Source organism: Kwoniella europaea, chromosome 2, assembly GCF_036810445.1.
Source record: "Kwoniella europaea PYCC6329 chromosome 2, complete sequence".
Classification (NCBI taxonomy): Eukaryota; Fungi; Basidiomycota; class Tremellomycetes; order Tremellales; family Cryptococcaceae; genus Kwoniella; species Kwoniella europaea.
In genome coordinates, this window is record NC_089488.1 from 1729485 (window position 1) to 1756361 (window position 26877).

General features: G+C 45.1%; 7 protein-coding genes across 7 annotated transcripts; 2 read left to right on the plus strand and 5 right to left on the minus strand.

Annotated features, from left to right (window-relative positions):
• Positions 1 to 269: 269 nt before the first annotated feature.
• Positions 270 to 1821, minus strand: V865_006987 (uncharacterized protein; the record flags this gene model as incomplete). The annotated part of the gene is made up of 7 exons (XM_066230743.1): positions 270 to 328; positions 393 to 469; positions 548 to 753; positions 825 to 1142; positions 1235 to 1583; positions 1659 to 1672; positions 1795 to 1821. 7 exons carry the CDS (start codon positions 1819 to 1821, stop codon positions 270 to 272), a joined length of 1050 nt encoding a protein of 349 aa, XP_066086840.1.
• A 1051-nt stretch (positions 1822 to 2872) lies between these two features.
• On the plus strand, positions 2873 to 4364 carry V865_006988 (YbgI/family dinuclear metal center protein; the record flags this gene model as incomplete). The annotated part of the gene is made up of 8 exons (XM_066230744.1): positions 2873 to 2971; positions 3045 to 3060; positions 3129 to 3177; positions 3272 to 3478; positions 3581 to 3750; positions 3849 to 3911; positions 3985 to 4043; positions 4158 to 4364. The coding sequence occupies 8 exons, from the start codon at positions 2873 to 2875 to the stop codon at positions 4362 to 4364; spliced, it is 870 nt and encodes a 289-aa protein (XP_066086841.1).
• Positions 4365 to 5219: 855 nt separating this feature from the next.
• On the minus strand, positions 5220 to 8496 carry V865_006989 (uncharacterized protein; the record flags this gene model as incomplete). The annotated part of the gene is made up of 6 exons (XM_066230745.1): positions 5220 to 5589; positions 5660 to 5877; positions 5944 to 6080; positions 6149 to 7221; positions 7278 to 8120; positions 8174 to 8496. 6 exons carry the CDS (start codon positions 8494 to 8496, stop codon positions 5220 to 5222), a joined length of 2964 nt encoding a protein of 987 aa, XP_066086842.1.
• Positions 8497 to 11982: 3486 nt separating this feature from the next.
• V865_006990 (uncharacterized protein) lies at positions 11983 to 14221 on the minus strand (the record flags this gene model as incomplete). Its single annotated transcript, XM_066230746.1, has 7 exons — positions 11983 to 12124; positions 12189 to 12266; positions 12330 to 13332; positions 13387 to 13634; positions 13689 to 13765; positions 13818 to 13881; positions 13935 to 14221. 7 exons carry the CDS (start codon positions 14219 to 14221, stop codon positions 11983 to 11985), a joined length of 1899 nt encoding a protein of 632 aa, XP_066086843.1.
• A 4803-nt stretch (positions 14222 to 19024) lies between these two features.
• V865_006991 (uncharacterized protein) lies at positions 19025 to 20335 on the plus strand (the record flags this gene model as incomplete). Its single annotated transcript, XM_066230747.1, has 3 exons — positions 19025 to 19206; positions 19270 to 19457; positions 19530 to 20335. 3 exons carry the CDS (start codon positions 19025 to 19027, stop codon positions 20333 to 20335), a joined length of 1176 nt encoding a protein of 391 aa, XP_066086844.1.
• Positions 20336 to 20679: 344 nt separating this feature from the next.
• V865_006992 (uncharacterized protein) lies at positions 20680 to 24950 on the minus strand (the record flags this gene model as incomplete). Its single annotated transcript, XM_066230748.1, has 8 exons — positions 20680 to 21774; positions 21829 to 22346; positions 22403 to 22620; positions 22676 to 22946; positions 23000 to 23246; positions 23326 to 24092; positions 24226 to 24807; positions 24857 to 24950. The coding sequence occupies 8 exons, from the start codon at positions 24948 to 24950 to the stop codon at positions 20680 to 20682; spliced, it is 3792 nt and encodes a 1263-aa protein (XP_066086845.1).
• Positions 24951 to 25631: 681 nt separating this feature from the next.
• Positions 25632 to 26477, minus strand: V865_006993 (uncharacterized protein; the record flags this gene model as incomplete). Its single annotated transcript, XM_066230749.1, has 4 exons — positions 25632 to 25695; positions 25779 to 26112; positions 26175 to 26339; positions 26396 to 26477. 4 exons carry the CDS (start codon positions 26475 to 26477, stop codon positions 25632 to 25634), a joined length of 645 nt encoding a protein of 214 aa, XP_066086846.1.
• Between the last annotated feature and the right edge of the window lie 400 nt (positions 26478 to 26877).

A 26877-nucleotide genomic window follows, 5' to 3' on the forward strand; every position in this document is an offset into this window, starting at 1 on the left:
TCATTTTCATACTATGATTAAACGCTATCAAGATCAATATCATCAGGAGAGAAAGTAGATTATCGAATTGGATTTCAAGTTTAAAACGGAAAGAGAATGGATTAGATGAAATGAAATTAAACATCCACCTTCCTCCCATGACACTCATCGTATTAGGGATAATTCATGTATCAAATCTCCAGAATGAAAAATCTCATCCACATACATAAAGAGCTAAGAAAGAAAACAAAACAAAAGGTAATCTATGAAAAGAAAGGGACAAAGGTCGATTACTTCTTAGTACCAAAGTAGATACCCAATACCAAAGCGAGAATAGCGATGATAAGGACTATGAACAGAGACAAAAGATCATCAGCAAGCAGCAAAGAGCTTATAACTTAAAAGATACTCACCACAGATCCAGAAACAGATCCACTTCTTTCTTCTGGCTTTTCTAGCGTGATCGACCGCTTTGGAAGTTTGATCGTAACTGTGATTATAGAGTACCAGGTCAGCTATATTCCACCGGGAGACAAATCTGTTCTTCAGATCCGAAACCCCAACTCACCCAGCTTTGATATCCGTATCAACACCTTGAGCTTGAGTTTCAACATTGACGATAGTCTCATCTTGTTGTTCGACCAACATTGCCATCTCGTTGAACATTTGAGCTAGTTCAGTCAAGGTCTTTTCGATCTTTTGGATTTCGGCATGGCGTTCTTGCACTTCTCTATAGGCATTTCGAGCATCTCCGTAGCGGTTCGAGTTGAGTAGCTGGTTGAGAGGTATAGAGCATCAGCATAAGGCCATGGAGTAGACATATGGGGAGAAATTGTGACACTTACAGCCTGACTGAAGATCTGGGGATTATCAGACTCAGTGACCTGTCTGACTTCCTCCTCTGTAGCATTAGGGTTTACGATCCTGTATTGTCTTTCTGCTCTATCTTTAACTTTTTTCCTGAACTCCTTTTCAATCACTTGATGTTCTTGTAACAAAGATTGGAATCTAGTTTTAACACCTTCCGCCTGGGTCTTTTGCGCTCTATCACCTTTAGCCAACTTGTACAGTTTCTTGATTTGATTCTTACATTCCTCTCTCTTCTCTCGAGCGGAATCGTTCAATTGAGATACGTAAGATCGAGAGTTTGGATCGGTGGAAGTCTACCCCAACAAAGAGAAGAAAAAAAAAAAGTCAGTGCATGTTTTCATCCTTTCATTTGTGTAAGTCAGATGATGATGTGAAGATGACCTACCAAACTAGCTTGATGAGCCTGTCTAACCTGTCCAATCTGATCTTGCAACTGACCCAAAAGGGAATTAGTCGTCGAGAGTTCTGACCAGAAATCCGCTCCAGCGGTGGGACCGCCGCCTACACCACCCATGGCATATTGTTCTTGTTGACCATAAGCTCCTCCGTAGGGGTTCGCAGCTTGGGCCTGTTGCGCACCGGCATGTTGACCGTATTGAGCATACTGGCCAGGTTGCGCACCAGGTAGGGAGTTGTTACCTTGCTGGGCGTATGGGTTGGGTGCTCGGGAAGGTGCAATCACACCGTTTGTGGGTGGATAAGTAGGTTGAGGTGTAGGTGAATCACTGAGTCGTCTGTTAGTTCATTTATGTAGCATTGTATATAAGTGATAGATCACTGGAAAAGCAAAGGGAAATAGTATGACTTACCCATATTGTCGATTCTAGAGTTTCGTTTAACACTCGTAAGTCAGCGCTTGGATCTCCTTCGTTGAACGGCCTAAAGCTATCATCCCCATACTCCGCACACCTCTCTACTCTTCTGATACAGACAAAGAACACTCACAACGTTACCAAGTCGATCTCTAGCCATTTTGATCTTTTATTTGTTTATTTCTGTCTGTCCAACAGATGAAGAGGGGAGATGGGGGGTATTGGAACAGGTATATATCGGTCCAGCCGTACGCGAGTTGTATGTATGAAGAAGAAGAGGAAGAGGGTAACACCGATAAGCCGAATGCGATGTACAGTTGAGAATGAAGATGAAAAGATCTATTCTTCTCCGCCAAGTGGTTGATGAAACAACGCGAGTACGAACTAACGAAGTGACGATGTACGAGAGAAAAGGGGCTTGGGTGATATGTGATATGTGATATGGGAAGAAGCGGGGGCTTTGATATGTCTCGGTTGAGTTGCGTTTCGATTATACGTCAAATGTCTCTGTTTATGTTGGATGGATTTATGGTATATTTATATGGATGGGTGTAAGGAGGGTTTGATGTCAATAAAAGGATGGATGGTATGATGGTATGATGGTATGATGGTATGGTGGTGAATGGAGCCAGAGTGTATGCAGTGCGTCGTCCTCTCTTTCTTTCTTTCGTTCGGTCAGCGAGATTTGGTGGTGTATGGTGCGGGTATGCGGTGCAGTGGTACTCGTACTTTGTGCTCACGCGTATGAGGAGAGATTAATCCAGTACTAGTGCGATATAAGTGGTGTCATTACGAACACTCCCCCCAATTACCCTGAATAAGACATGAGACTGGAAGAGAGGTGGCACGTTTAAAGAATTACTACTGGCACCCCATATACGCGTCACTTCCTTGACAGATGCTAACATGGCACATGAAGATCAGACATTCCTCTGAGACTGTATTCAGCTTACCTGGAATATCTGTCACACCATGGAATGCGATCGTCTTACTGCTGGGTCGTCGTGATTGGGTACCAATGCTCATTTGATATAAGCTTGGATCTCTCATCTGATTTGGTGCCACATCTTATATCATTGCACTCAATCAACCTCCACTTCACAAGTTCAACGTCATGATATGGAATGGTCTTTTCCAGTCGCATTGACTCTGTTTGTCCTTATTGACTTCAACACCACTCGAGAGCCAAAGCGAAGATAGTATCGCACAACATGGGCAATCCAACCGTCAACGTCGCACCTCTAGCACTGATTAAGAGAGTATGGGAGAGAATCGCCCCTTTGCAGCTGGCAGAGCGAAGTTGGGATAATGTGGGTTTTATCGGTCGTCTATCATATGAGAAAAATAATTATAGCAAAGCTAATGAGATGATATGCTTAACAGGTCGGACCGATGATTGGTATGTCTCTATACTACTGACGAAATACAGAAATATCACTTGTACTGACTTAAACGATGGGATGGTAGAGGCACCATATCCTAATCCTAACAATCGACAAGTCCTCTTAACTATCGAGTGAGTAAAAGTTCAACCGCATCACCAGAATGTCAAGGCGTATCAGCACACAGAAATGAAGACTGATATGTACGACGTTCGATCACAATCATAGTCTCACACCATCCGTAGCAGCCGAAGCATTATCTCTTCCCTCCTTATCATTAATCGTATCATACCATCCACCAATATTCAGAGGTCTTAAATCAATGACTTTACAAGATCCTTTACAATCTTCTTTATTGAAATTATCAGCAAAAGGTATCAGTGTCTTTTCACCTCATACGAGCTTGGACGCTACTCCGAACGGTATAAACAGTTGGTAAGTACATACAAGCTCATCACAGTACCATGCTTTACGGTTGTCACCGGTCGGGTCATACTTATACTCAGAGCTAATATCTTCACCTTGTCATTGTCATAGGCTTATCAGACCATTCTTATCGATCTCCAAATCAAATTCACCCATAACTACTTCAGAGCAGATTGAAGGATTCGAAGGTGCAGGTATGGGAAGGATCGTCAATTTGTCTGTACCGCTGGATGTAAGACAGGTAGTGAAGATGGTTAAAGATCATCTGGATCTGGATCATGGTAAGTGTCATTGATAGAATCAGATCAATCGTGTGATTGAGAATCTCGAAATGTGAATTCTTGTTTAATTTACTTACTGACTTTGTATGTATGTACAGTTCAGTTGGCCACTCCCGAAATTGAAAGACCCATCAATTCAATAGCTGTCTGTGCGGGTTCAGGTGAGTTACCGTACGCTACATACCACATACCAGAGGAGAATTTAAGCTGATTAATCGACTCGTTCATTGATAGGTGCAAGCCTTTTCAAAGGTGTGAAAGCGGATTTGTACCTAACAGGAGAGATGTCCCATGTGAGTTGTCAATCCAAAACAGCTAGGGTTTTTTTCAAAAAAAAAAGCTCAAATTGATCAATCTATTTGGTCTATCAAAATCACGGACTCAACGCTGATTGCATCACATTGTAGCATGAGGTCCTCGCTGCTATACATTCAGGAACCTCCGTCATCCTAACCAACCACACCAATACCGAACGACCCTACCTCTCTCAAGTGTTACAACCATGGTTGGAGAAAGAGTTGAATTCGGAGATTGACATACATGATGAACAGCCCAATGGGAAATGGGAAGTGTTAGTTTCGAAAGCTGATAGAGATCCCTTGAGAGTTGTTTGATCTAGGGATAAGGTATGAAAAGATGAAAAGCGGATTTTTGGATGTTCTGGGTTCGGGAGGGAAGTTGTATGAGATGATTACATACATGGATTGTATACAGTGGTCCATCGGAAGATAGGCAGGATGGAGGAGAATGTAATGAAATACAAATATGATTGATAATGTGCAATTCACTTACCCGCCAAGTAACTTTATGTGTTTCGCGCTTCACAACGTGCAAGATCAAGTACTACCCTGTACACCACAAAACATAGCGAGATGATAAAGTTTACATCTCTTTAAAATAAGACATGACATAGAGATATATAGTTTTACTTCTTGTCTTCTTTCATCCCTTATTTCCTCCCTTGCTTCCTTGCTTCCTTCCTCCCATCAAGGGGATTAAATCCTGACATTCCTCTTCATTTATTGAAAGGTATTACCAAATCCACCGTGGCCCGCTCAACGGTTGTTTCTCCCTCCCTCTCAATCTCCAGATTGTACACCACATATACTGACCGATATTGTATTCGTATTTATATTGTAATGGACTACAACAATTTCGATTTTATTTTCTATTCTATAATTCTTGGTAGGAATACGTATATACATCGAGTGGAATCGGAATATAACACAAGATAATCAGGAAATGGCCAGAACGCGATTGAATGTTGTTCTCGAAGCGGTAATGATTGTTCTATAGTATATTCGCTGATATGAGATGAGATGTCCATGCTCATTGTCACTGTTGACCTGGGAAGGGTTGAGATCCAGGTTGAGGGTACACCATGGTTCCAGTCGAGTACGAAAGTCTTCAATTCCATAACAAACATAAGTCAGCTATCGACTACCATCAAAATATTTTGTACACTTTACTCACCCCTGTTGGTTTATCATAGCAACCGGCTGACCATTCGGTTGATCAGGGAAATCAAATGGAATAAATCCAGCCTGAGCGTACATTGCAGTAGTCTCATTAAGAGGTAAGAGATGAGGAACTACCTGAATTGTAAATGTGGTCTCTAGAGTAGTCTGGTTGCCTGACCCATCAATGAATTCGGCAATGACAGTGATAGGTAACGGTCCAGTAGGTTGTTCGGGTAATCCAACTAATTTGGTGGAATCTTCCCATCGTAGCCAAGATGGTAATCCTCCAGGAGGTGAGTGGAAGGAAGGTTTTATAGTATCGGATGCAGCTTGAGGATCCCATATTCTAGGCTCCCACTCGTATTTCTGATTGACAAGGCTATAAAAGGATATCAATAATCAGCCTCGATTGTACGACAATCTCAACTTGGATTTCAAAGTCGACTCACGCGAAAGAATTAGGTTGACCAATAATTCTCCTCTTGAAAGGTCTGAACACCCATCCACCACCAGGTAATTTTTTCGCATCAACATTCCAAATATGATTTCCCTTTGATTTAGCTTTCTTTCCATCAGGATTGAACCGAGAGATCAAGTCTTGTTTCCAGAGATATGTCTTGATCTTCTTGACCGACATTGTCTCTTCACTGATCCCACGGCGTTGTAGCTGAAAGAAAGTCAAACACTCGTTAGGGAGGGAATCAGTACAGGAATCGAATGACGATATGCTCACCTCCTCAGTAAAGGCGTTTGTGAAAGCCTGAATACGGAATTTGAACGGACGGTAGTCGGTTGATTCATCAAGACGTTGCATTTTCTTGGGCATGAGAACTTGATGGAGTTTCTCTCCTTTGCTATCGCAAATTTCCACTACAGCATGGAGCATTTGTCAGCTGACCAACATCTGGGGTGAGTTGAGAATAAGAAAAGTTGCTCACAATCCGAGCAGACCCTATTCAGAAACTCCTCAAAGATCTGATCCATCTGTCTCCTTATATCTTCCGAGATTAGAGCACCATTCAACAAGTCTGCATTGGGTCCGCCATCACCACCCACTGAACTTCTTCTACGCTTGTTCTTGCGAGGTCCTTCATCCTCTGACTCATCCTCATCCATGTCCTCTGGTGACCCTTGTCGTGACTGCCAGACCGAAGGAGGTACGCTCGCAGTCATCATAGGATGTGCCCATTGTTTGTGCACAGAGGTACTCCTATTTCTAGAGATCGGTAGCCCATCGGCACGTTCACTCTGCGAAGCTCGTCGTTCGAGAGCAGCAGTTGGTTGTTGCTGAAGAGAAATTTGGTTTGAGGGCATCTGAGTGGACATGTCCATGGTGGGCATCATGTCATGGGTCCATGGTTGAGTAGGGATGGTGTATCTAGGTGGACTAGGAGGTCGAGATGGAGGGATGGTAGCGAGAGGTGAAGATACGATGGGCGCATGTTGAGCACCTATGGCAGCGATAAAAGATGGTGATGGGACGACAGGTGTACTTGGTGTCATAGTCCCTTGAATCTGACTAGGTAATTGATGTCCGTTGGGGAAAGAATGAGAGTGGACCAGAGGTGGAGCTTGGGCCTTGTTCCCATTCAGGAAATCGGTCGGTGTTGCAGAGGCCATCAAATTAGGGTTTCCGGAGGTTAAAGGCGTGGCCGATACAGCTCGGTTAGCATTCACCACGTTTCCATCAACAGGTAACGAAGGTAGCAGCCCTTGTGATGGGACATTCATGGGAGGCTGCATTTGAGTGGGGATTGTGGATTGACCGATTGGATTTGAGAATGTTTGGCTCATACCGGGTGTTGATTGGACTGTAGGCGACGTGGTGAAGTTGACAGGCGATACACTCTGTGAGTTGGGTGTGTTCATATCTCTGGGGGTAGGAGCAGGTCCGACTCCTAATTCACTGGCAATTTCGAGCTGATGATTGATATCTCCAAGACTAGCTGATACGTCTACTTGTTCACCACGAAGAAGAGCGTCTTTGGCGGTTTGGGCAGATATAACGATTCTGGAAACGAGGATGTCAGCGGGAGTAACACAAAGAAGGGTTAGAAACAAACTCACTTGTCCAACAACGAAAGCTTATCTACCATTTCCATAGAAAACTCTGGTGTCATAGACCCGAATGGTTGTTGCTGCAGCTGTCCCAAGGAGGATTTCCTGCTGAGGACTGGTGGTTGTACAGCAGGTGTTGGGGTAGACACGTCTTCCATCAACACCTCTTGCTCGCCCAGTCCCTGTGGTTGCGGTTGTTGTTGTGTCTGCTGAACAGGGAAGAAGGAAGAATTGTCGGTTTGCAGCTGTACGGGAGAAGCTGATATGACCGGTGAAGGTGCTAAAGGTGAGTGTAGTGGTGATTGGATGTTCGTGAAAGTGAGATGAGGGGGTATGGCTTGTTGAGGAGGGATATTCTGGGTGAAGGTGAAGACTGGTGATCCGTTCTGATCGTAAGGGTAAAACGATCCACCGCTGAACGTCGCTCCTCTCTGTCTGCCAACTTGATTACCAAAAGGTAAAGCATAAACACCTCTGATTGGACTGGAAGGTTGAGAAGCAGGTAATCTATGTGTGGGTTGTTGTCCCTGAGGGACAAGAGGTATCTGGCCTGCTAATGACCCTTCTCCGGTAGAAGAGAACGAACCATCCGTAAAGTGGAAGTAATCCTGCTCAAAGTTGACGTTGTGAGATGAAGAGGTGAAGGAATCGGTAAAGGGAGCACCGCTAGAAGCTAGAGATCCGGGTGATTGTATGGAAGCGTTCTGAAAGGGTGTAGGCAGGGAGCTAATGTTGAGAGATAAATTCTGACGACGGGATGATCCAGACCTGGAAGACGATGATTCACCTTCACCAGTATCAGAAGGGGGGAATGTTTCCCCCCCAGTCTGTGAATCACTAGTGGATGTTATCCTATACAGCTTGGTCAGTTATGGTCCCGTTTAGGGAGATACCAAATAACTCACGTGGAGGGGGAGGGAGGTGAACTGAAGGGGTTGAATGCCCAGGGATCTCCACCTGATTTGTATTCTCCTCCTCCCGACCCAGAAGGGTCAGTATATTGTTGATCTTGACTGTACTGAGTCTGAAAGCCAGGTTGTGCTGGCGTGTATGGGGTGCCAAAGGTGGTACTGGTACCAGATAAGAGGGGAGGTGGGAGAGGTGGTGTGGACGGCAGGGTGGCAAGAGTATTCGTCGAGGCTGAGATGTCAGGTTGTTTTCGTTTGTGTAAGTTTGAGGAGTAGTACAGGAATAGCGAGGTAATCGGAGAATGAGGTGGGGAGTGCATCAAAACGGGAAATAGCGGAGTGGATGTCAGCTGAAGAGTTCATGGTTGTTTGAAAGAGGAAACATGATAACAAGTCAAGAAGGAAAATGAACAGATGAGCAGCAGATGTGAGGAAAGACAAACAAACATGAGATGGTGGGGTGTAGGGTGCATTCGGATGGGTGATGGTATAACCCGAAACTAAAACCGAATGATATGATACGACGGAATGGGACGATTTGACTACATGGCCAGCAACAACACGAGGAGCGGATCCATGAAACAGTTGAGATGAGCATGGAGGAACAAGGAACGGGATTGAAATGTAAATACGAGATGTCCCCTACGTGATGTTGAGAACTATCCAAGTTCCAGACTGAATGAACATGAGGAAAATGGGATGATAACATGATGAAAGGGTGGATGTGTCTCGGAGCAAGCGGTAAAACCATCATCCACCCTTTGACTCAAAGGAATCGTCTTCATCTTCGTCACCATAATCACGAACTCTTCTCCCCCACTCTGTCCTCCTACTGGCCAAGAACGATAGACACGAGGCAGGAATTCAGACTCACCTTTGATGACCTCGACTTGGACTCGAAATCAACTTGAATCTATCCACAAAAGAAAAGTGTAGAGAGATGAGAAAGGATTGACGAAAGGATACGATCCTATTATCCTATTGTCCAACTTGGTGAGTGCTAGTCTGTGCGAATGAAATCGATGATGACCCGGCGAAAAGGTCCGAGACTGTCTTCTTCTTTCTCGTGAAATTGATGGCGATGGTAATGTCCGATTTGTAAGGGGGTTGAATTGGATGATTGAGGGTGCGTGTGTTGTGTGTGTATCTGTTACTTTGTAACTTTGACCGTAAAGGGGGAAAGGAGGTAACAACAACGATAACGACCAAAGACAAGGCACCAAAGGATGCTTCTCTTCTTCGTTTACAGATCAAAAGACCAGGAGATCAAAGCTAAGCTTGACCGATCGAGACCGAGCTGATGAGATGATGGCTTGATGACGCTAAATCCCTCTTTTAACAATGATATTATAATGATGATCCAGGTCCGAGCACTTCGGATTGATCCGTTTCAAGGTGAATGATGGTCGATGAAACAGGTGGGGTTGAGTGGGGTCGCACAGAGTGTCGAAAGGTGCGTTTTCCGTGGTGATATTGATCAAAGTAACACTAGCAAGAGACAATGTCCCAAGATCTAATCTATACTTCAGGTGTGGGTGGGTTCAAAGGAATGTGCAAGTGATATCGGTCAGGGATGAAATATGATCGAGAAGCTATGTTGATTGAAGCAACTTTCGTCTTGCTTTTTGTCGTTTTTCGGTGTGTTACAAATGGGCGAACGAAGCCGTTTTACTGGATTCTTTCTGTCTTTTGCCTTTTTTGTAAATTTTGTTTTCTTCTAGGTAATGATGATGAAGTAAGGTAAAGAATGAATGGTCGGGTGTAGAGGGCGATAGATTATTAAAATAAAGATTAGATTTTGAGTTGTGGAATTGAATTGTTGGATTTTCTTCTAGCTCTCAGCTAAGCGCTTTTTTTCGATGAGTGGAAAAGCGGTTCAGGCCGAACAATCAAATGTTCTCTTCTATTCTCTACTATATATCGTTCTATGTGGTAGGTAACAATGACGATGACAATCTTACTTGTGATGATGAGAAGCAAGTAACAGATGAATAGATCTTGTCAACAAACTAGTTAGTTATGGTGTGTGAGACGAAAGTATGGTACTGCAAGTACTACCGTAGAGATCATTCTTTCTGATCCGCCTAAGCTTAGATTGTGCAAATCATCTTAAGCGGTGCACCAACACTGGTCTACTGCCTCTCATGTCAAAACCCATGTGGTCCTGAACTTCAATTGATCCCAGGATCACAGCGGAGAAGGACAAGGTCGAGAACGTACTCTGGCAGCAAATGTAGCATGGAAAAAGGGGAAGATTGTATATTTCCCTAATTACAGGTGTGACAGTCGCACCGAACCTGAAGTGAACTGGACTGTACCTCGCTTGCGATGAGGAACTGGAAAAATTTCTTTTTTGTTCAGGATCCCGAAACTACAGGAGCCGTTACTGACAGAGGGTATTTCCATAAGAGGAATGTATCTGCTGGTGTACGCATCCATCATGGTCTTATCGATAATATATGTACTGGGTACCTCTTCGCTCAACTTCGCACGCTTGTGGGCTATCTCCGGGTAAGTGAGTACGTACTGTGTTATGACGATGGGGGAAGAACATTACTGTATGTATACTCCTTTGATCTAGCCGGAGAGGGTGCACGAGGGATGCATCGCGATCATCCGCGCAGTAATCGTTACGAATCGCCACGTTTTCTCCATTCATTTATTTGTCTCGCAAAGATTTCTCCCGAAACTTTTTGGACCTTCGGTGTTTCTCAAATAGGTAATAACTCGAAAGTTCTCGATTGAAAAGGTAACTTGTACGCGGTAGGCACTAGAGGAGGAACGTCTGTATTTGTGTAAATTCTAGATCTCCTCCACTCCACTCCTTTCCCCACTGATTGTTCGTGCTTACGACATGTTCGGATCTCGGAAGTAGATATAAGTGATATGATATGGAAATCGCGATGTTGGTACATATCTTTGACGACCTTGCACGATTGGGCGAGGAGAGCAACAGAGAATTATCACGCCTTAAATCTGGTTCAAAGATATCGGAGTGACCGGAGAGACTACATATTCTCCCGCATCGACAATATGCGGATCCCGTTGCAAATCACTTGCTTTCGAGTACCATTATCCACTTGCTTTCCTGGAATCTAAAAGCACTCATGGAATGTATGGAATCTACCAAGATATCAGATCTAACCATAACCTCACCACATCTATCGTAACATAACGCTAACCTCTCCTTCCCTGGTGTTACACCGAGTTATCCTACTTGTACTGGCGAATCACGCAATAACATGTATACCCCACAAATGGTTACTCCTCCAGACCGGTCACTTCACGAGCGGATCCCGTCTTCAGCCTCTAGCCCCTACCTGTCGATCGCCGCCCAGGGCCGATCCTTCCCTTCCAAAGGGATGCATGGATATAAAGTATCTGTTGAGTGAGCATAATGGAACTTCCTTGGATTAGTGGAAGGGGGGCAGAGGTCGCGTGACAACACAGATCATTCGACCAAAGCTCAAAGGACAAGCTGCAATAACAATAGATTGCCAACCTGACGGTAACAGGAAGTCAGCACAGCTAGGAGAGACAGTCAGTAAAACCTGTGACAGATGAAATTGCGATGGACTTGACTAGTCATATTTCTTTATTACATTTCATGCGCGTATATATATGTATGTGTATGTAAAGGGAATGAAAAAAAATGATACTATACTGTGTTATGCTATAAATGGATAAATTATTTGAGGTTATACAAGACCTCGAGATGTCCAGTATGCGAAATTGATTCTATTGGCCTGGTATAACATGTGTGTGTATGTGTAATCTTGCTGTAGAGATAACGACATGTAGATAGGTTAATCTTCTTCTTCCTCTTCAGCATCTTCACCCCCTCCCGAACCTTTCTTCGTCTCCCTCACTGACAGCTTCACGCCTTGAGATGCGAATACCTTGGTGAGGTTGGTAGTAGGTATAACACCAGGAAACCGCTTGGCCGAGCTATCAAACACCACCTGCGGTCAGTTCCAGATCACTATGGCAGATTATGACTTATTTGACTCACTAGACTGTGAATGGTTCAGAAAAAGTTTCAGCCAGTACCGGAGCTTTGGCGCCCAAAACGACTTCCGGGTCCATCATCCTACATCCCAAACGAATAGTCAATCAATATCCTCCGACGAGTTAGGAAAGGTACCACACTCACGAAGCTATATCAGTCATCATCATTCTCAGGGTGAAAGTCCCTTCTGTCCTTATACCCAAATCAGCAGCGAAAAAGTATAATCCCGGCTTATCTTGCTCATCTTGTAATTTATGACATATCGCAGTTACTTTACCAACCAACACGCGACTGTACTGAGCAGCAGGTTGTGAAGACGAATGCAATGGAATGTTGTATCTCATTCGGTCAGTCTCCCAAGATACGTCAGGTTGATGGTGTGGGTAGGTCAAACTTCCAGGTGTAGGTGGCCATTGCTGATCAGGGAATTTGGACGAATACGCAAATTGCGAAGAGTGCGGTGAAGGTGGTGCGACACCCGGTCCTGCGGACGATGAAGGGCGAGTGACAGAGTGATTTAGACCAGAAGACCATGGTCTCATTTCTGACCATGAAGACGACGGTCTATCTTTCCCTCCACTCAAGTCGGTCGACCCGTACCAACTTGACGAAGAGCTGGATATTGGTCTCCCAGCGAATGAGTAATCGGTAGGAGCTGTACTAGCGTCGGTGATTGATTGACCTGTCCTCGGTCTACCCCAAAGAGAACTGCTACTGCTGCCAGGTCCGAAAAGTTGTTGCTCCCTCTGAGCTTGTAATGCAGGTAAAGTGAGGCCGGCAGATGTCGAAGGTCGTTCTTCTGCGATTGAAGCCAGCGGAGGAAGATTCACCGATGGTTTCGAGGGAGTAGGCCCACGAGGAGAAGAAGTCGATGATGGCTGCTGTTGTTGTTGTTGCAGAGGATGATGGGGGGATGGCGCCGTCTTAGGTCTCGGCGGATCAGGCTCAAGTTCCAACTGTCGGTTCCCATAGCTTTGTGTGCGATGAAAAGGAGGAGGAGGTGGTGGTGGACGAGAGCTAGTCCAGCCTGATTGGGGAGAACGGCTGTTTGACGATGACTGTGCAGGTTGATCGCGAGAGGAATGAGGTCTTGGTGATTCACGAGGATATGGAGAAGCATGCGAAGGAGGGGCGGGGGATTGGTAGTCTACTGAAAGCACTATCAGTGTGAAACAGTGTTGGGAATATACAATCAACTTACTTGGCTGCCTCCAAGACCCGCTTGACCAAGATGACACACCAGCACTTGAACCGCTCATAGGTCTCGATGTGCCTGTGCTAGGTCTCGAAGAAGGTCCAGCAACTGGCGGTAAGTCGACCTGTCCAACCGGTGGAGATTCCAGTTTCGATACCCCCGCAGAAACAGGATGCATCACGACGTTTCGTTCCTGCTGTCGGTCCGCTGACCAGAGGTCGACCATTAATATGAGGAATCGAGGGTCAACAGTGCTGTTGAATTTCTCACGTCAGCACAAGAGCTATCCACGAGAATGTGTCACGCACTTTGGATCCACAATTGCACCTGATGCTGTCTGTATCCACAAGCGTATGATGGGTGGTGGTGATAATGGACGTCGATCCTAACATCGAGTCAGCACGCTATAAGCGAGATGTAGTAATCGAGTGCCTCACCTTGTTGCCAAATCCACACGCTCTCGCTCGCTGAGGCTGCTGGATGACTTCGAGATGGTATGTCCTGGCAGGTTGATTTAGTCCTTGTTCGCTCAGTATGACCGAGAATAAACCCACCATCCTTCCCGTCCTTCACCTGAAGATATCCCTCGCGATACATCCAACTCCTTGTGCTCATACTCCTCCTCCTGCCACGTTGCATCATCGTATTCCCTCTCCTGGCTCCGATAGACGATAGGTGGTAATCGACTAGTCGAACCTCTCCTTTCACCGGGATACAGCTCTTGAGGAAAAGTCCGATTCTTTTCACCTCTTTTTCTCTTTTTGGCATGCGTAGGTGTGGTTGGACTTTGAGTGGTCGAGCGTGCTCTAGACGGCGGTGAGAAAGATTGTGGACGTGACATCGATGGGGGAAGGAAGAAGGAGGAAAGGGCTTATAGGGGATTTAGTAGGATGTTGTACTCCCTCTCTAACTGATAATTCTTCACCACAAGTTAAACTCCTCCTCGAGATTGCCGTGATGGTAAGGGGGATAGACGAGAGAATACCCAAGGGATCATTTGAGACAAAGATAGGTCCTTAGTGTCGCCATGTAAGGTTGGTTGGACAGTCGAGCAGATCTCCCTCTGCGTGGATGTTTACCGTGGCCTGAAGAGATCTATAACGGAAAAGAAAGATGTTGTCAGCTTTTCGATCTTGCCCATTACTTTGTTTTTGTAGACGTGGTTTGTTTCGATGGGATTTAATAACAACATCAACATCAAACATCAACATGAATCAACAACGCTTGGGTACCCCGTTGGTATCTAGTGTCCATAGGGAGCGAGAGAGAGAGATGAATATACCCAATTGGGCTTAGTGCCATCATCGATAACACACGGAAAGGTGTTTACTGGGACATTTACCACATTTACCAGATTCTCGCAGCGGATCCCCATGTCTCAAATCATTACCAGTTGCTGATATGACTTGACAGGCAAAGGAGGGGGGCGCGAGAAGCTGTCATCGTCTGTATCACCAAAAGCGAAAGAGGAACCTCTTCCGTCCTCGTCACAACGAATAGTGGTAGAAAGGAGGAAAGGAGAGTTTTAAGAGTGAAGGTTACGAACAAAGCTCTTCAAGAGATCTTTGTGTTGTGCTGTTGAATTGTAGACCGCCGGCTTGAGCGGAGAGACTGAAACAGATTATCGGATAGAATGGCGAGAGTAGTGGGGAAGAGAAAGAGTCGTGCTTGTATTCGGTTGTCATGGCATACTCCAAGAGAGAGAGAGAAAGAGTATCTCGGACAGATATCAAGCAGTTACAAAAGTGGATATGTACTACTCACGATTCAACAGTAAACTCCGGCTCAATCTGATCTTGATTGTACCGGGCCGTCGGCTGATTTTATGGTATGGATGATGGTCGTCACCTTCTTGATCAGTCGACTGTTTATCAATTCTTGCTAGCTGGCCTTTTGGTTACCAACAGCGTGTTTGTTCGCCTCGATCGACGGCGTGTATAGATGTTCGGTTTTCGTATCCGATGATGCGTAACGAGGAGGAAACAAGTTGAAAGGTTGGTCGTGTTGTACACCTGTTTCGTCAACGTTGATCGGTCGGAACTTGATCGTTTGTGTTTGGGCGTGGTAAGCTAAAGGATATCCTCGGTTGTCGGTGATATGTTATATCTGAATGTCGTTGTCAGATGATTTAGCTTACTTTCAAGACGAGGATGATAATTTACTCCGACCAAATAATGGAATGATGATGACTCTAAATCCACCAAGAACCAAAGGAGGTATATAATACGTGTCCGATAGGAGGGATAAGGAATCAAAAGGTACCTGTCACCCACTATCTGGAAAGTTATTGTGACGAAAAGCACCCCTGAGACAGGTGGTAAGAAAGGAGATAAAGAAGAGGTATAAATTGGTGGGATAATGAAATTTCTAATCGTTCAATCACCAATCACATCCTCCCAGGCGGTGATCCATCATCATCCTACCAAAATCATTTGCTTAGATGATGACCGATGAGAAGATTGAGGGTTTAGGGATATAAGGTCCCAAACAACGAAAGGATTGAAAGACATTAGGGAGTGGAGAAGGAGATGACAAAATCATCCGGACGAGATCTTGGGCAGAGCCCAGAAGTAAGGTAACAGGTCACGCGTTGCGGGTAATGAATGAATGGAATAAGCTGCCTTTGACATCAAACGCAAGGTAATCCAGAGTAGTAATATGCTTAGTTGATAGCACAAAGGATCTAAGTTGGCGTGGTCTGATGTGGTACAAGACCAAGGCAAAGATGATGCGCACAGATTGTGAAGGGGATAGATAGACCCACATCAAAACGTTGCGTAGGTGTGTCCTCCACATTCCTTGCAGGTCAAGGAAAGAACAACATTGAAAAGAACGACGGAGACTATCAATCGAGAAAAATATCCGAAATATTGCTCACCTTTGTAAATTATCTATTCCGGAGCCTATTTGGTTCAAACTGATTTGCTTGACCTCGGATATCCTTCAACAGTTCTATACTATCACAGATCTTCGGTATTTATACTACGATTAGATGATTATGTTTATATATGGCGTAAACCGCTTTGCTGGATGTGGCTGGGATGGTATGATCACAGAGGCCGGATGGATATCTGATAAGGAGGGAAACAAACCTAACGAGAACAAGGTGGATATCTTCTCTTTCTCTGGTACTATGCGACAGAATGGTAATTGCAAAAGTAAGATCGATGGTGAACCGAAGTTTTGATGTTTTATCTAGAAGATGACGAGTTTTCCGTGTTGACACAACTAAGATAATCGTAGTACTGGAATGTTAAAATCAAACAAAAGGTTACGAATCTTTTTTCATATATTAATGACTGGGGGGGTAGGTTGTTTATTTGGGTTAACGAGCTAGGACGATTAATCAAGTCAAAGTTCATAAACCAAAAAAGGGGGATCGACCCGTAGTTTGGATTTGGAATTCTTTAATCCCCGGTCGGCCATGTCTTGCTGTATGCTCCTCTTCGAAACGCGAGCAAGACGCAAGCAAGTATCGAAACTCTGTGCACAGCGAAGTGCAAAGCAGACGAGCGAACGAAGGAAAGAAGCACCTGGCGAATTGAGGGAGAGAGGGATAAGGTACAAACTGCTACAAAAGCAAAATATTACGCCATCCCGGTAGCGCTACCTGCTCTAAACAGGGAGGAGTCATAACGAGAAGGTACAGCTTTCTCGATGTGGTATGCCTGGAACCTCGATAGTTTGTGCTCCATATACCCTTGACCAGAAACACTGGAGGCGTGCCGCGACCAGCAGACAGAGTCTCAAGGATATGACCATCTTTGTTATGGTGCAAAGAACAGTTGTGGACACCATCTCCTTCCTCTCTTCCATCTTATCTGTCTGACCTCTATGGACATTAGGGGGAGAGAGAGCATTTACGAGTAGTGATGGCCGGAAAATAAGCGAAGAACAAGGTTTGAAGCTATCTTTCAGGGAAAACCAGATGCGGAGACAAACTGCTAACCCTCCAAGCCATCTGCTCGGAATAAATCGCTTTACCCGTGTCATCAACCATAATCATAATCATGCTTGGGATGAACCACCCCCTTCACTCCATCTTGTGCGATGCCATACCCTGTCGTCGTTGAAGCAGGCTCTCACGGTCGCACACTAATTTCGTTATCGCATAGGGTGTAGGCTACCACGCACGGATCGGTGAATTCCTTTTCTTTTCTTCTATGGGTTATGGGTGGTGCCTCTTCGACCTGTACTTGCAAAGTCGAGACAATTCCGTTCTTTAGCTCCATATCGCGTTGCACCCGTTTGATTTGGTTCGTGGGGATGTTATCAGCTTCATGTCCGTTAATTTACCACCCACCACTCCAGCACGACACGGAGTACAGGAGATCATTAATCTTTGGTTTCCTTAGCCGCGAAGGTCCGGCAAGGCAGCAAGCATATGATCTAATTCAATTCATTCATCTCAATAAAAGATACGGTGTCAAACTTTGGGACTTTGCGAGTACGAGATAAAACACATGCTTAGTTATTACGCATCATCCCAGTTGGATAGGATTGGTACCGGGGGAAGAAGCTTTGGTAGATGTCTGACTTGCGACTAAACTCTAAAGGAGGTAATGTGGGCATCGATCGAACCAAACAATCCCCAGTACCACCTACCGTAGCATTCTTCGAGCTGTGAGTGTATGAGTATAGCTGAGTACGAGATAGGCTTCCAGTTTAAAATGGTCAGTAAGCATAACTTTCTAATACACCGTCTCGGCTCACGAGTGATGCCATCGAGCTGCTGACGTATTGAGTACAGCAATAGTAATACCGATGAGATCAGCACCGAGGACATGGTGCCAATCGTCTCCTTGAAGAGACCATACCTTACAAATATAGTCTATTGATGATCCGTCTTAAGCTTGGAATCAAAAGCCACGTTCAGCCACTATACGATACAACGACTCGTTTTTGTCCTCAAGATGTCTGGGTAGAACATGCACATGCCTATTCGACAATCTAGCACATCCATGCAGTGGCCCCAGAGTGAGATTGATGAAACCTCGCATTCAAATGTCGACTGTTTTCAAAACAAAATTATCGTTATATGATCTTGGCTTTCTTACGCGTCGGTCCGTGTCTCATGTCTGGCAGCTTCCACCCACCCACGCGACATCAACTCTAATATTTCGACGATCATCTGAGGATCATCAATTAGTTCATTTGAAGTTTCAAATATTATCAACACAAGCCATTCAATCTTATCATCCTATGTATCTGCCTTTCTCTCGCGTCACACTGACACTCACAGGAAGCAGATTTACCCTTGAAATATAATATAATCAGGTATTTGTTCTTGCCTGGAACTGAATACTGATTGTCTGATTCTATTCATTCCGAATGAATTGGCCTGGGGACGAATTGATTACACTTTACATATCGCACCATACTTTCCGATGATCTATCTCTGCCGTTCAACGAGGAGGTATTCAGATAGACATGCCATTCCACCTGCAAGTGTTATTGCGATTTGCTTCTACGATCTCAACAAAACCACCTCACTGTTCGCTGATTTCCATGGTACAGGAAGTGCTTCGCCTTTTGAAAATATCATCGCTTATCAACAGAGGGTTCACTGAAATCTACTTTCCCAAAATCAATCTGACACCCCTACTTCATTCTTGGCCATCAATCACATCTTCGAATCGCTATCATGCGTCCATCTACATTCCTATTTCCTTTTCTCCTCTTACCTTTGATTTCAGCTCGACCGTCCACCCGGCCAATCTCAATTTTCACCACCCAGCAAAAGGCATTCGATGACATACCAAGTGGAAAAACTGCACTATCTCATGATGATATGTTGGAGATTGGTAGGATGGCTATAGCGATCAAGTAAGTCTCTCTATCTCTTCGCCACAAAACAAAATCTGACTGGCTTCCCATAATCTCCTTCAGTTCTGCTTATTGTCCCAAAGACAACAAGCTACAGCCTCACCCGCCTAACTCGTTCATCAACCAGATACGCCGTTCCAAGCGTCATCACGATTCGTCCCAACGTCCACACATGGAAGAAAGTAGTATTATAATGTCGAGTGAAGACCCAGAATATGTCGATAACCTATACATCGCAGGAAATATGAAATGTATGTGTCTTTGCAATCTTATCAGATAAATCTCTCAATCGTGTTGATTTAACATATGCGTTGGTAATGTAGGGTACATATCACATACCCCTTCGACCCAGACCTTAACCCTCGCTCTATCATCCTTATCATCCACCGACGACTTTCTAGAACTGTTAGCCTCATCACCTCAGAACGACCAATCACTCGTACCCCTCCAGAACTTGCTCTTTCCCTTTGACCATCTCTCGACCTTCCCTGTAGATGAACAACCGATGATCTTCCATCCATATGTCGATTCAATTGTATCGCACGGTAATTCAGCTTTATCATCTCTCTTGGACCTAATTGAAAATCCACCTTTAACCGTATCGTCCTTTCATACAGATGTGATCAAGGAGTATGTCACCTCCCTTGCAGAACCAGTACCAGCAGTCACGCACGCTCCAATCAAGAAAGTGGAAATTATCGGTCACGGGTTAGGAAGCGTAGTAGGTCTCATTGTATCACTCGCTCTGAAAATGGAATTGGAATTAGCAGTAGGACAATTGTCCAATGAGATTGATATCAAAGCGAATTTACTAGGATTACCAAGGATAGGTAATTCTCACTTCGCCAATTTAATCGATAACCACATCACTCGAAATCAACCTTCCCTGCAAGTGAATAGGATCATATCATACTACGACACCATCACGCACCTTCCGGGACGTCATCTCGGCTTGACGCACCATGCCAAGAACGAATTATGGATAGGACCCGATCCACGTACCGTGTATCTATGTACGGTGGAGAGTAAAGATTGTTCAGATGGAGTAAAATTGAGTAAAGCTTCTTTGTTGGATCATTTGGGTCCGTATGGCGGTGTATGGATCGATACTCATTGTAAGATGGAATAGAGAATGTATTTGCGTGGTGCGTGGTATTCGATCGACCAGGGAGGAAGAAGATCTGATTTTGCCCTGTATATCAATGTTGATCTGTTGTTGTTTTGGGTTTCTATGATGACAATAATTGTTCTTTGGTATATGAAGATGTAAACAATTCCGAAGTAAGGAACATGTGATGTGACCTAATATTTGCGATCTTGGGGGCTTAGCAAATGTATCATCACTCATAGTGAAGTATGCATTAATCACATCAGAAGGATAAACCATGAACAATACCAAGGAAAATGCTAAATCAGATTTTTATAATACAGCAAGACATATTCCGACAAAGGATATGTATGTACGATCAACTTCTACCAAGGATTAGTTTCAGCTTCTTCCTCATCCTCTTTTCGCTTCCTCTCTTCCTCCGCATCATCATCGAATTTACCCAATCCTAATCCGCCTGGTATAGGTGTAGAAGAGGTGGTACCTCCCCAGCCTTCGTTGGACCCCGCCATGAACGGATTCATATCCATAAACTCCTTAGGGTGTGGTCGAGCAGGAGGAGCTGATCTAACGGGTTTGGGTGTATCCCTAAGTATCTCATTGGCACTAGGTACATTGCCTGATGCGGAGTTCCAAGCGTTCCACGAGAACACGGGTGATTTGAATAACCCAGATTGACCTGAGGGAGATGGTGATTTATCTTCGAGCGGAGTGGATATCTGAGGTCTTTCCCAACTTGGTAAATCCGATAATGATAAACCCCTTGCCATATTCGAAGTGATATCTCCTTCACCATTATCGCTCTCACCAATGCCAATTTTGGAAAACGTCGAAGTCGACGCCATCTTGCTAGATGATGATGTCCAAGTGTTATCTTCCGAGCTGTCATGTACAATAGGTGGTGGAGCCGAACCACTCCTTTCTAGCGGGGCCCGAGCTTCGTTAGGTATCATAGCTTGAGCGGCGATAGGTCGAGATGGTTCAGGTTGTTTGAGGTTTTCCACGTCGATATCTTTGCCTAAAGCATCTGAGATAGCTTTAAAGTCGAATCCGGCAGTTTTCGAGATCGATTTCACAGCTTCTTCCTCTTCTTTCGCTTTCCTCTCTTCTTCTTCTCGCATTACTCTCTTACTTTCCTCTCGTTCTTGTTGGGTCTCCAACGAAGTAGCTTTTGCATCTGCCGATCCCGGTATCTCTCCTAGATCCGCTTCTTCCCTTGGGGGTAGATCGTCATCATCTTCATATTCGTACCCTCCTCCAGGTCCAGGCGTAGGCAGTGTCTCCGTACTCTTGTCTTTCTCTTTATCCGCACTAGGTGTACTAGTGCCAGATCCGGAACTTCTGCCAGACTTATTACCTCTAGGGAAGATACCCAGGATTTTACGTCGATTCTGCTTGGCTTCCTCTTCCGCTTCGTTGATGATTATACGTTCTTGCACGCTCATATCGACATTGGGGTCCTGCGGCAAGTCGTCAGCGACCAACCTTTGTGAGAATCATTATGGAACACTCACCTCTGGTTCATCAAAGTATTCCGCAGTGACAGGGAATCCAACTTTGGCCAATAATCGAGGCATACAACTCCTATAGCTCATATGCCCGGTGATAATTTCCGTTACATCAACATTTTCTAAACCGGCAACAGTTTCCACAGGTCGTAATCCAGCAACCGTATTCAGTCCACCCGAAGTAGCTCTAAACAGATATCCCAACATCCAGTCATTGGTAGCATATCCATTGACGAATCTTCCAGCTACTACCGATCGAACGTCCAGCCATGTATTTCGCGATGCGGTGACTGTCGTACCGAAGATGAAAACGTCTTGAACCAATCCATAGGCTTTTACTCTTGCTAATTCTATCAAGGCGTAAAATATAGCTCTAGCACCTAGAGAGAATCCAATTAGGGAGATTGGTCGGATACCAGCATGTCGATTCAGGATAGTATCTGCCAAAACCAGTCCCGCAGCTCGTGCTCGATCCAAAGCGTTTGACCATGGATTATCAATTAAGTATCCAAGTTTGGTGAGAACTAAGATGTATGGTCAGTATCTCAAGAGAAACATGTCAGGCAAAATGGAAACTCACTAATGGGCCACTGCAAAGCACTCATCAAAGCGGTCATGATGGTAGCTGACAATACTTGTTGTCCTACTTGCGTCAAAATCTCCCCAGTAAGAATCTTCATGGCACTTCCCATCTCTTCCATCATTTCGGGCTCCCAAAGAATGGAGTATACATCCCCTATTATCGGATCAAGGACGGAGAACGGTAACCTGACATCATCGAATTTACTTGCCATGAATCTATAATGAGCCGTCAGCCGACCTGAGCCTGTTTGATTGACATTCAATGACTCACCCTCCCATAGTAATGTAACAGCTGACTCGTTTGTTGTTATGCAACGGCTTCAACTCAAAAGTTCTGACCTCTCTCGTCCTTCTCGCCATACCTTGACCGGCAATGTTCGCACCAGTCAAGACACCACCAGTGGTAATCATCGCTACACCTCCAGCACCAGCTAAAAAGGTTCCTGTACCAGTTATACCGACTGTACCTAAAGCTGCGCCCAGACCTGCTCCGATCAAAGGTGCAGCGAGACCTGCCGATAAACCAATTACCAGACCACCACCTAAAGGAGATTGATCAGTGATTGCGTTCATGTGAAGTGAATGAACGACTCACCGACAGCAGCCAAACCCATCAAAGCATATCTCTTGGTCTTGGCAGCTTTCATCCTTCCCTCTATTATTCCATCCTGAGTTGTCTTCTCTGTACTCTCCTGTATCTCCAATGCATCCGTTACTCGATTCTCAAATCGAACGAGATCCAACCATTCGAAACCTAACGCAGATGATACATGCTCTAAGAAGGCTCTTGACCGTGCATCGTACACCGAATCTGCGACCAACACCAAGAAGAGGTCACAAAGCTACACAAGTTCAAGAGTTAGCTTTTACAATGTGTGCGTGTGAATAGCAATCAGAGACAAAGCTTGCAGAAGTACTCACCACAGTCCAACGTATATCCAATGTAACTTTCTCATCCGTATTTGACAGCGAGGTCGACACACCAGGTAAAGAAGGTAATGGAGCAGGCGCTTTGTCCGTTTCTAATTCCGCTTCCTCGTTCATCTCACTGTTCTTGTCCTCCACGATATCATTCACAACTTCAGGAGATTCTGCAAATTTCACCCTAGGAGTCTTTTCGGTATCTGTCTCCTCCACTGGCAATTTCTGGTTTGTGTCTTGCGGCGGAGGTGTTTTGAATGGAGAAGTTGGGGGTCGAGGGGATTGCGAGGGTGGAGGAGACAGCATAGAGGTTATATCACCATCATCATCATCAAAATCTAGTGCAGGCAACTTTGCAGGTGTAGGCTTCAATTTGTTCTCGGATTGAGGAGGTGGGGATTTTGAGGTCAAAATCGTTGACAAGGACGCAAGTGGATTCTTCGATTCTTCTTCCTCTTCTTCGTCTTCGCCAAATGGATTCGTGGTATTTCTAGGTAGTGGGGATTCTTCTCTTGGTCGATATGGTGGGGGTGGATTCTCCTCCTCATCAATCTCTTCCTGACTCCTTCCGGCTAATCTTTGCTTTTCCGCTTCGACATCTCTCTCCGCTTCAGCTTCCTCGGCTTCTGCTATCGCTTCCAGATCTGCCTTTTCCTTGGCTTTAGGGTCGAAGTCTGGATTGGCCACGGTGTGCGTGGTCATGAGTGCTGGAACTAGATCAGATGGATCCACACCGTGTTCCGCTAATGATTCTATCATCCGTTGTTCTGCGGTGGTCAGTCATCGTCAGTACCGATCGACACGAGTCTGAGACATGGGGAGTACGGGGGGGATGAGATGGGTTTCCATTCATCATGGTTCGCAGGATGGGCTGCTATGAAACGAGCTGAACGAACTCACCATCTCGAGTCAACTCCATATGCTGATACAACCTAGCCATGATCTTCAACATCCATATATTCCCACTTTCCACCACCGGCAGCTCATTCTTGTTCTTTCCTCTGAGACCTAGTTTACCTTTCCCACTCGTCAACTTGTGACCCTCCCATCCTCTTCCCATATCTTTCAACATCCTTTTCGCTATCAACTGACACAATCCTACGTATGCGATTCTTTGTCCTTCAGTCAATAAGTTCTTGGTCGCTTGCATCTGACTCAATGGAGTCATCGCTTTATCTTCGTCAAACAGATATCTGGTCCGCATAGCGACTTCCTCGGATTCCTCGTCTTCGTTCAGACGTAATCTAGTATAATCAGATTCATCTTCAACGATCTTCTCTCTCCATGAATCCGCTACGCCTGTGAACGTATCTCCCTCCAGCTCCATATGCTGTCCGGTCGCGTTACCTGTAGCATTCCCAGAAGGGTTGGAAGATGAGCCTGCCGAAGGGTCAAGCCGTGTTGGAGCTTTGTAATGATATTTCTTGACATCTTCGTCATCTAGTCCAAATGGGTTGGCGTCGCTTCGGACAACGGGCATATCTAAGTTTTCGAATCAGCAAAGGTCTCTTTGAGTATGTCTCGCACTCACCCTGCCAGCCATCATCATCGTCTACATCTGGCCAGCTGGTATTGTTCGACTGGATAGCAGGCTGTGAGACCGACCGTCGAGGTGAAGGTATCATATCGGTCTGACCATCAAAGCGGTGGTAACGGGCGTTTGTGCTTCGACGTGACTAAGGTGCTGTGATTGGATGATGGCTGGTTGTCGATGGGAAGCGTGCTATATGAACTGGGGTAGAGTCGTCCTGCAGGTAGACTGACTGTAGTCGAGTTGTTATGAATACTCAAGAAACAGGCAACAGCATGAATATTGCATTAGTAACTTAAATGGAGGTGTTCAAGTTGTATGGGAGGGAACCGCGCTTCATTCTTCATGCTCGATGCCGTAAACCCGCAAGATAACATCACCAAAACCCATCTATACGTGCAGCTGTAAATGGTATTCTCATTCGACATGCATGGCGGCCGGGCACCAAGCTGGAGCTTCTGTATGACATCCTGATATGGGCATACAACTGAGAAAGAAATTACGGTACGTGGTTATGTATACATGGTCCGTCGCTGCGATCATCTCGTCTCGTTGGCTCACTTCCGCCTTGGACGTGCGAGGCAGCGACTGGGAGATAAAGATAGCTCTCAGACAGGGAAGAGGGCATCTGAGGCAGCTGGATCTTCATATGGATTGATCAGGTATCGATGTCATGCCGGGTATAAAAGTCGATGAACGATTTTATGTACGTGTTTCACTGTGCAAAGATCAAGATCATCAACATTACCTAGATAGCTGAATACCTTGGTTATACTCACATCTTCCGAGCGTTCTGTACACGAATATACAGCCAGTTGACGGCATCTCTGACACCAGTTCTACGAAGATCTGTGGTCAGCATCTGAACACCCATCTCGACTATGCCTGATTGGCCTTCTCTTTGTGAAGAGCAGCTACTCACCCTTCAAGAGCAGAAACACCCATCACGTCCAGACTTGCCATCCTCTCATCTTTTGCACCACCATCATCCCACTGTTTATCCTCTCTTGGCTGCTGTCCATTTGTCCCAGCTTGGTTATGATCTCCTTCTTGATTTTCCGCTAGCGCTTTCGCTTTGCCTTTACCTTTATCTTTTGGTTTATCCTCTTCGTCCGTCTCTCTATTCGATCGAGCGCGTTGCCAAGCATCGAACGATTCTCTAATTTCCGCTACAGAGAGTGACGTCGGACTATCCTGCTTGTTGGCGAGCAGCAGTAATGGGAGATTCAATAATCGAGGCGAATTTAAAACTTCGTCTGATTAGGTGAAATCCCGACAGTTAGCAGGTGTGTGATGAAATATATTGACATCGACATACCGAAGACTTCCCAATTCTCAGTCAACCTAGCTTGATCACAGGCGTCTACGACAAATACCACCGCATGGCATTCATCATAGTATTTGGGCCATATCGACCTTATATCCCTCTGTCCGCCGAGATCGTAGAAGCGCAATTCAGTTGATGGTAATGTGATCTTACCAACTGAATACAAGGTATCAGCATTACAATACCCCTAAATAGTCTGTGGATGGGCTTACTATTCTGACCAACGGTCGGACCAATCTTCTCCGGCGGCATACCAGGTGTAGGATTATACATGGTCTTTATCTTCTCGAGCATGGTCTGATCATATTCGAGGGTCAGAGGTGATCTCCAAATCTTGCTTCAAATGTCCGTGTGTGCGACTCACAGTCTTACCAGCCTATATAGCGGTCAGCAAATTGCGCGTCAAAGCTCAACCACCGAGAGAGTGAACACTCACATTGTCCAGACCGATGATCACCACTGAATATTCATCTTTTCTTGTCAGATATTCATGTAGTCCCCTCAACAAATGGTACATTGGCGTGATAGTGATGCAGATAGAGTGTGCTAACCTGATCGTTGAAAAGGTGATAAGATATGGTGATGGAAGGTGGTCATTCGTAGTCAGGGTTTCATTCATCGATTGCAACATCTTTCGTTACTGCAACATCCAATTTTCCCTCCACTCTACGGTTGCAATATTTTTAAACTTCAC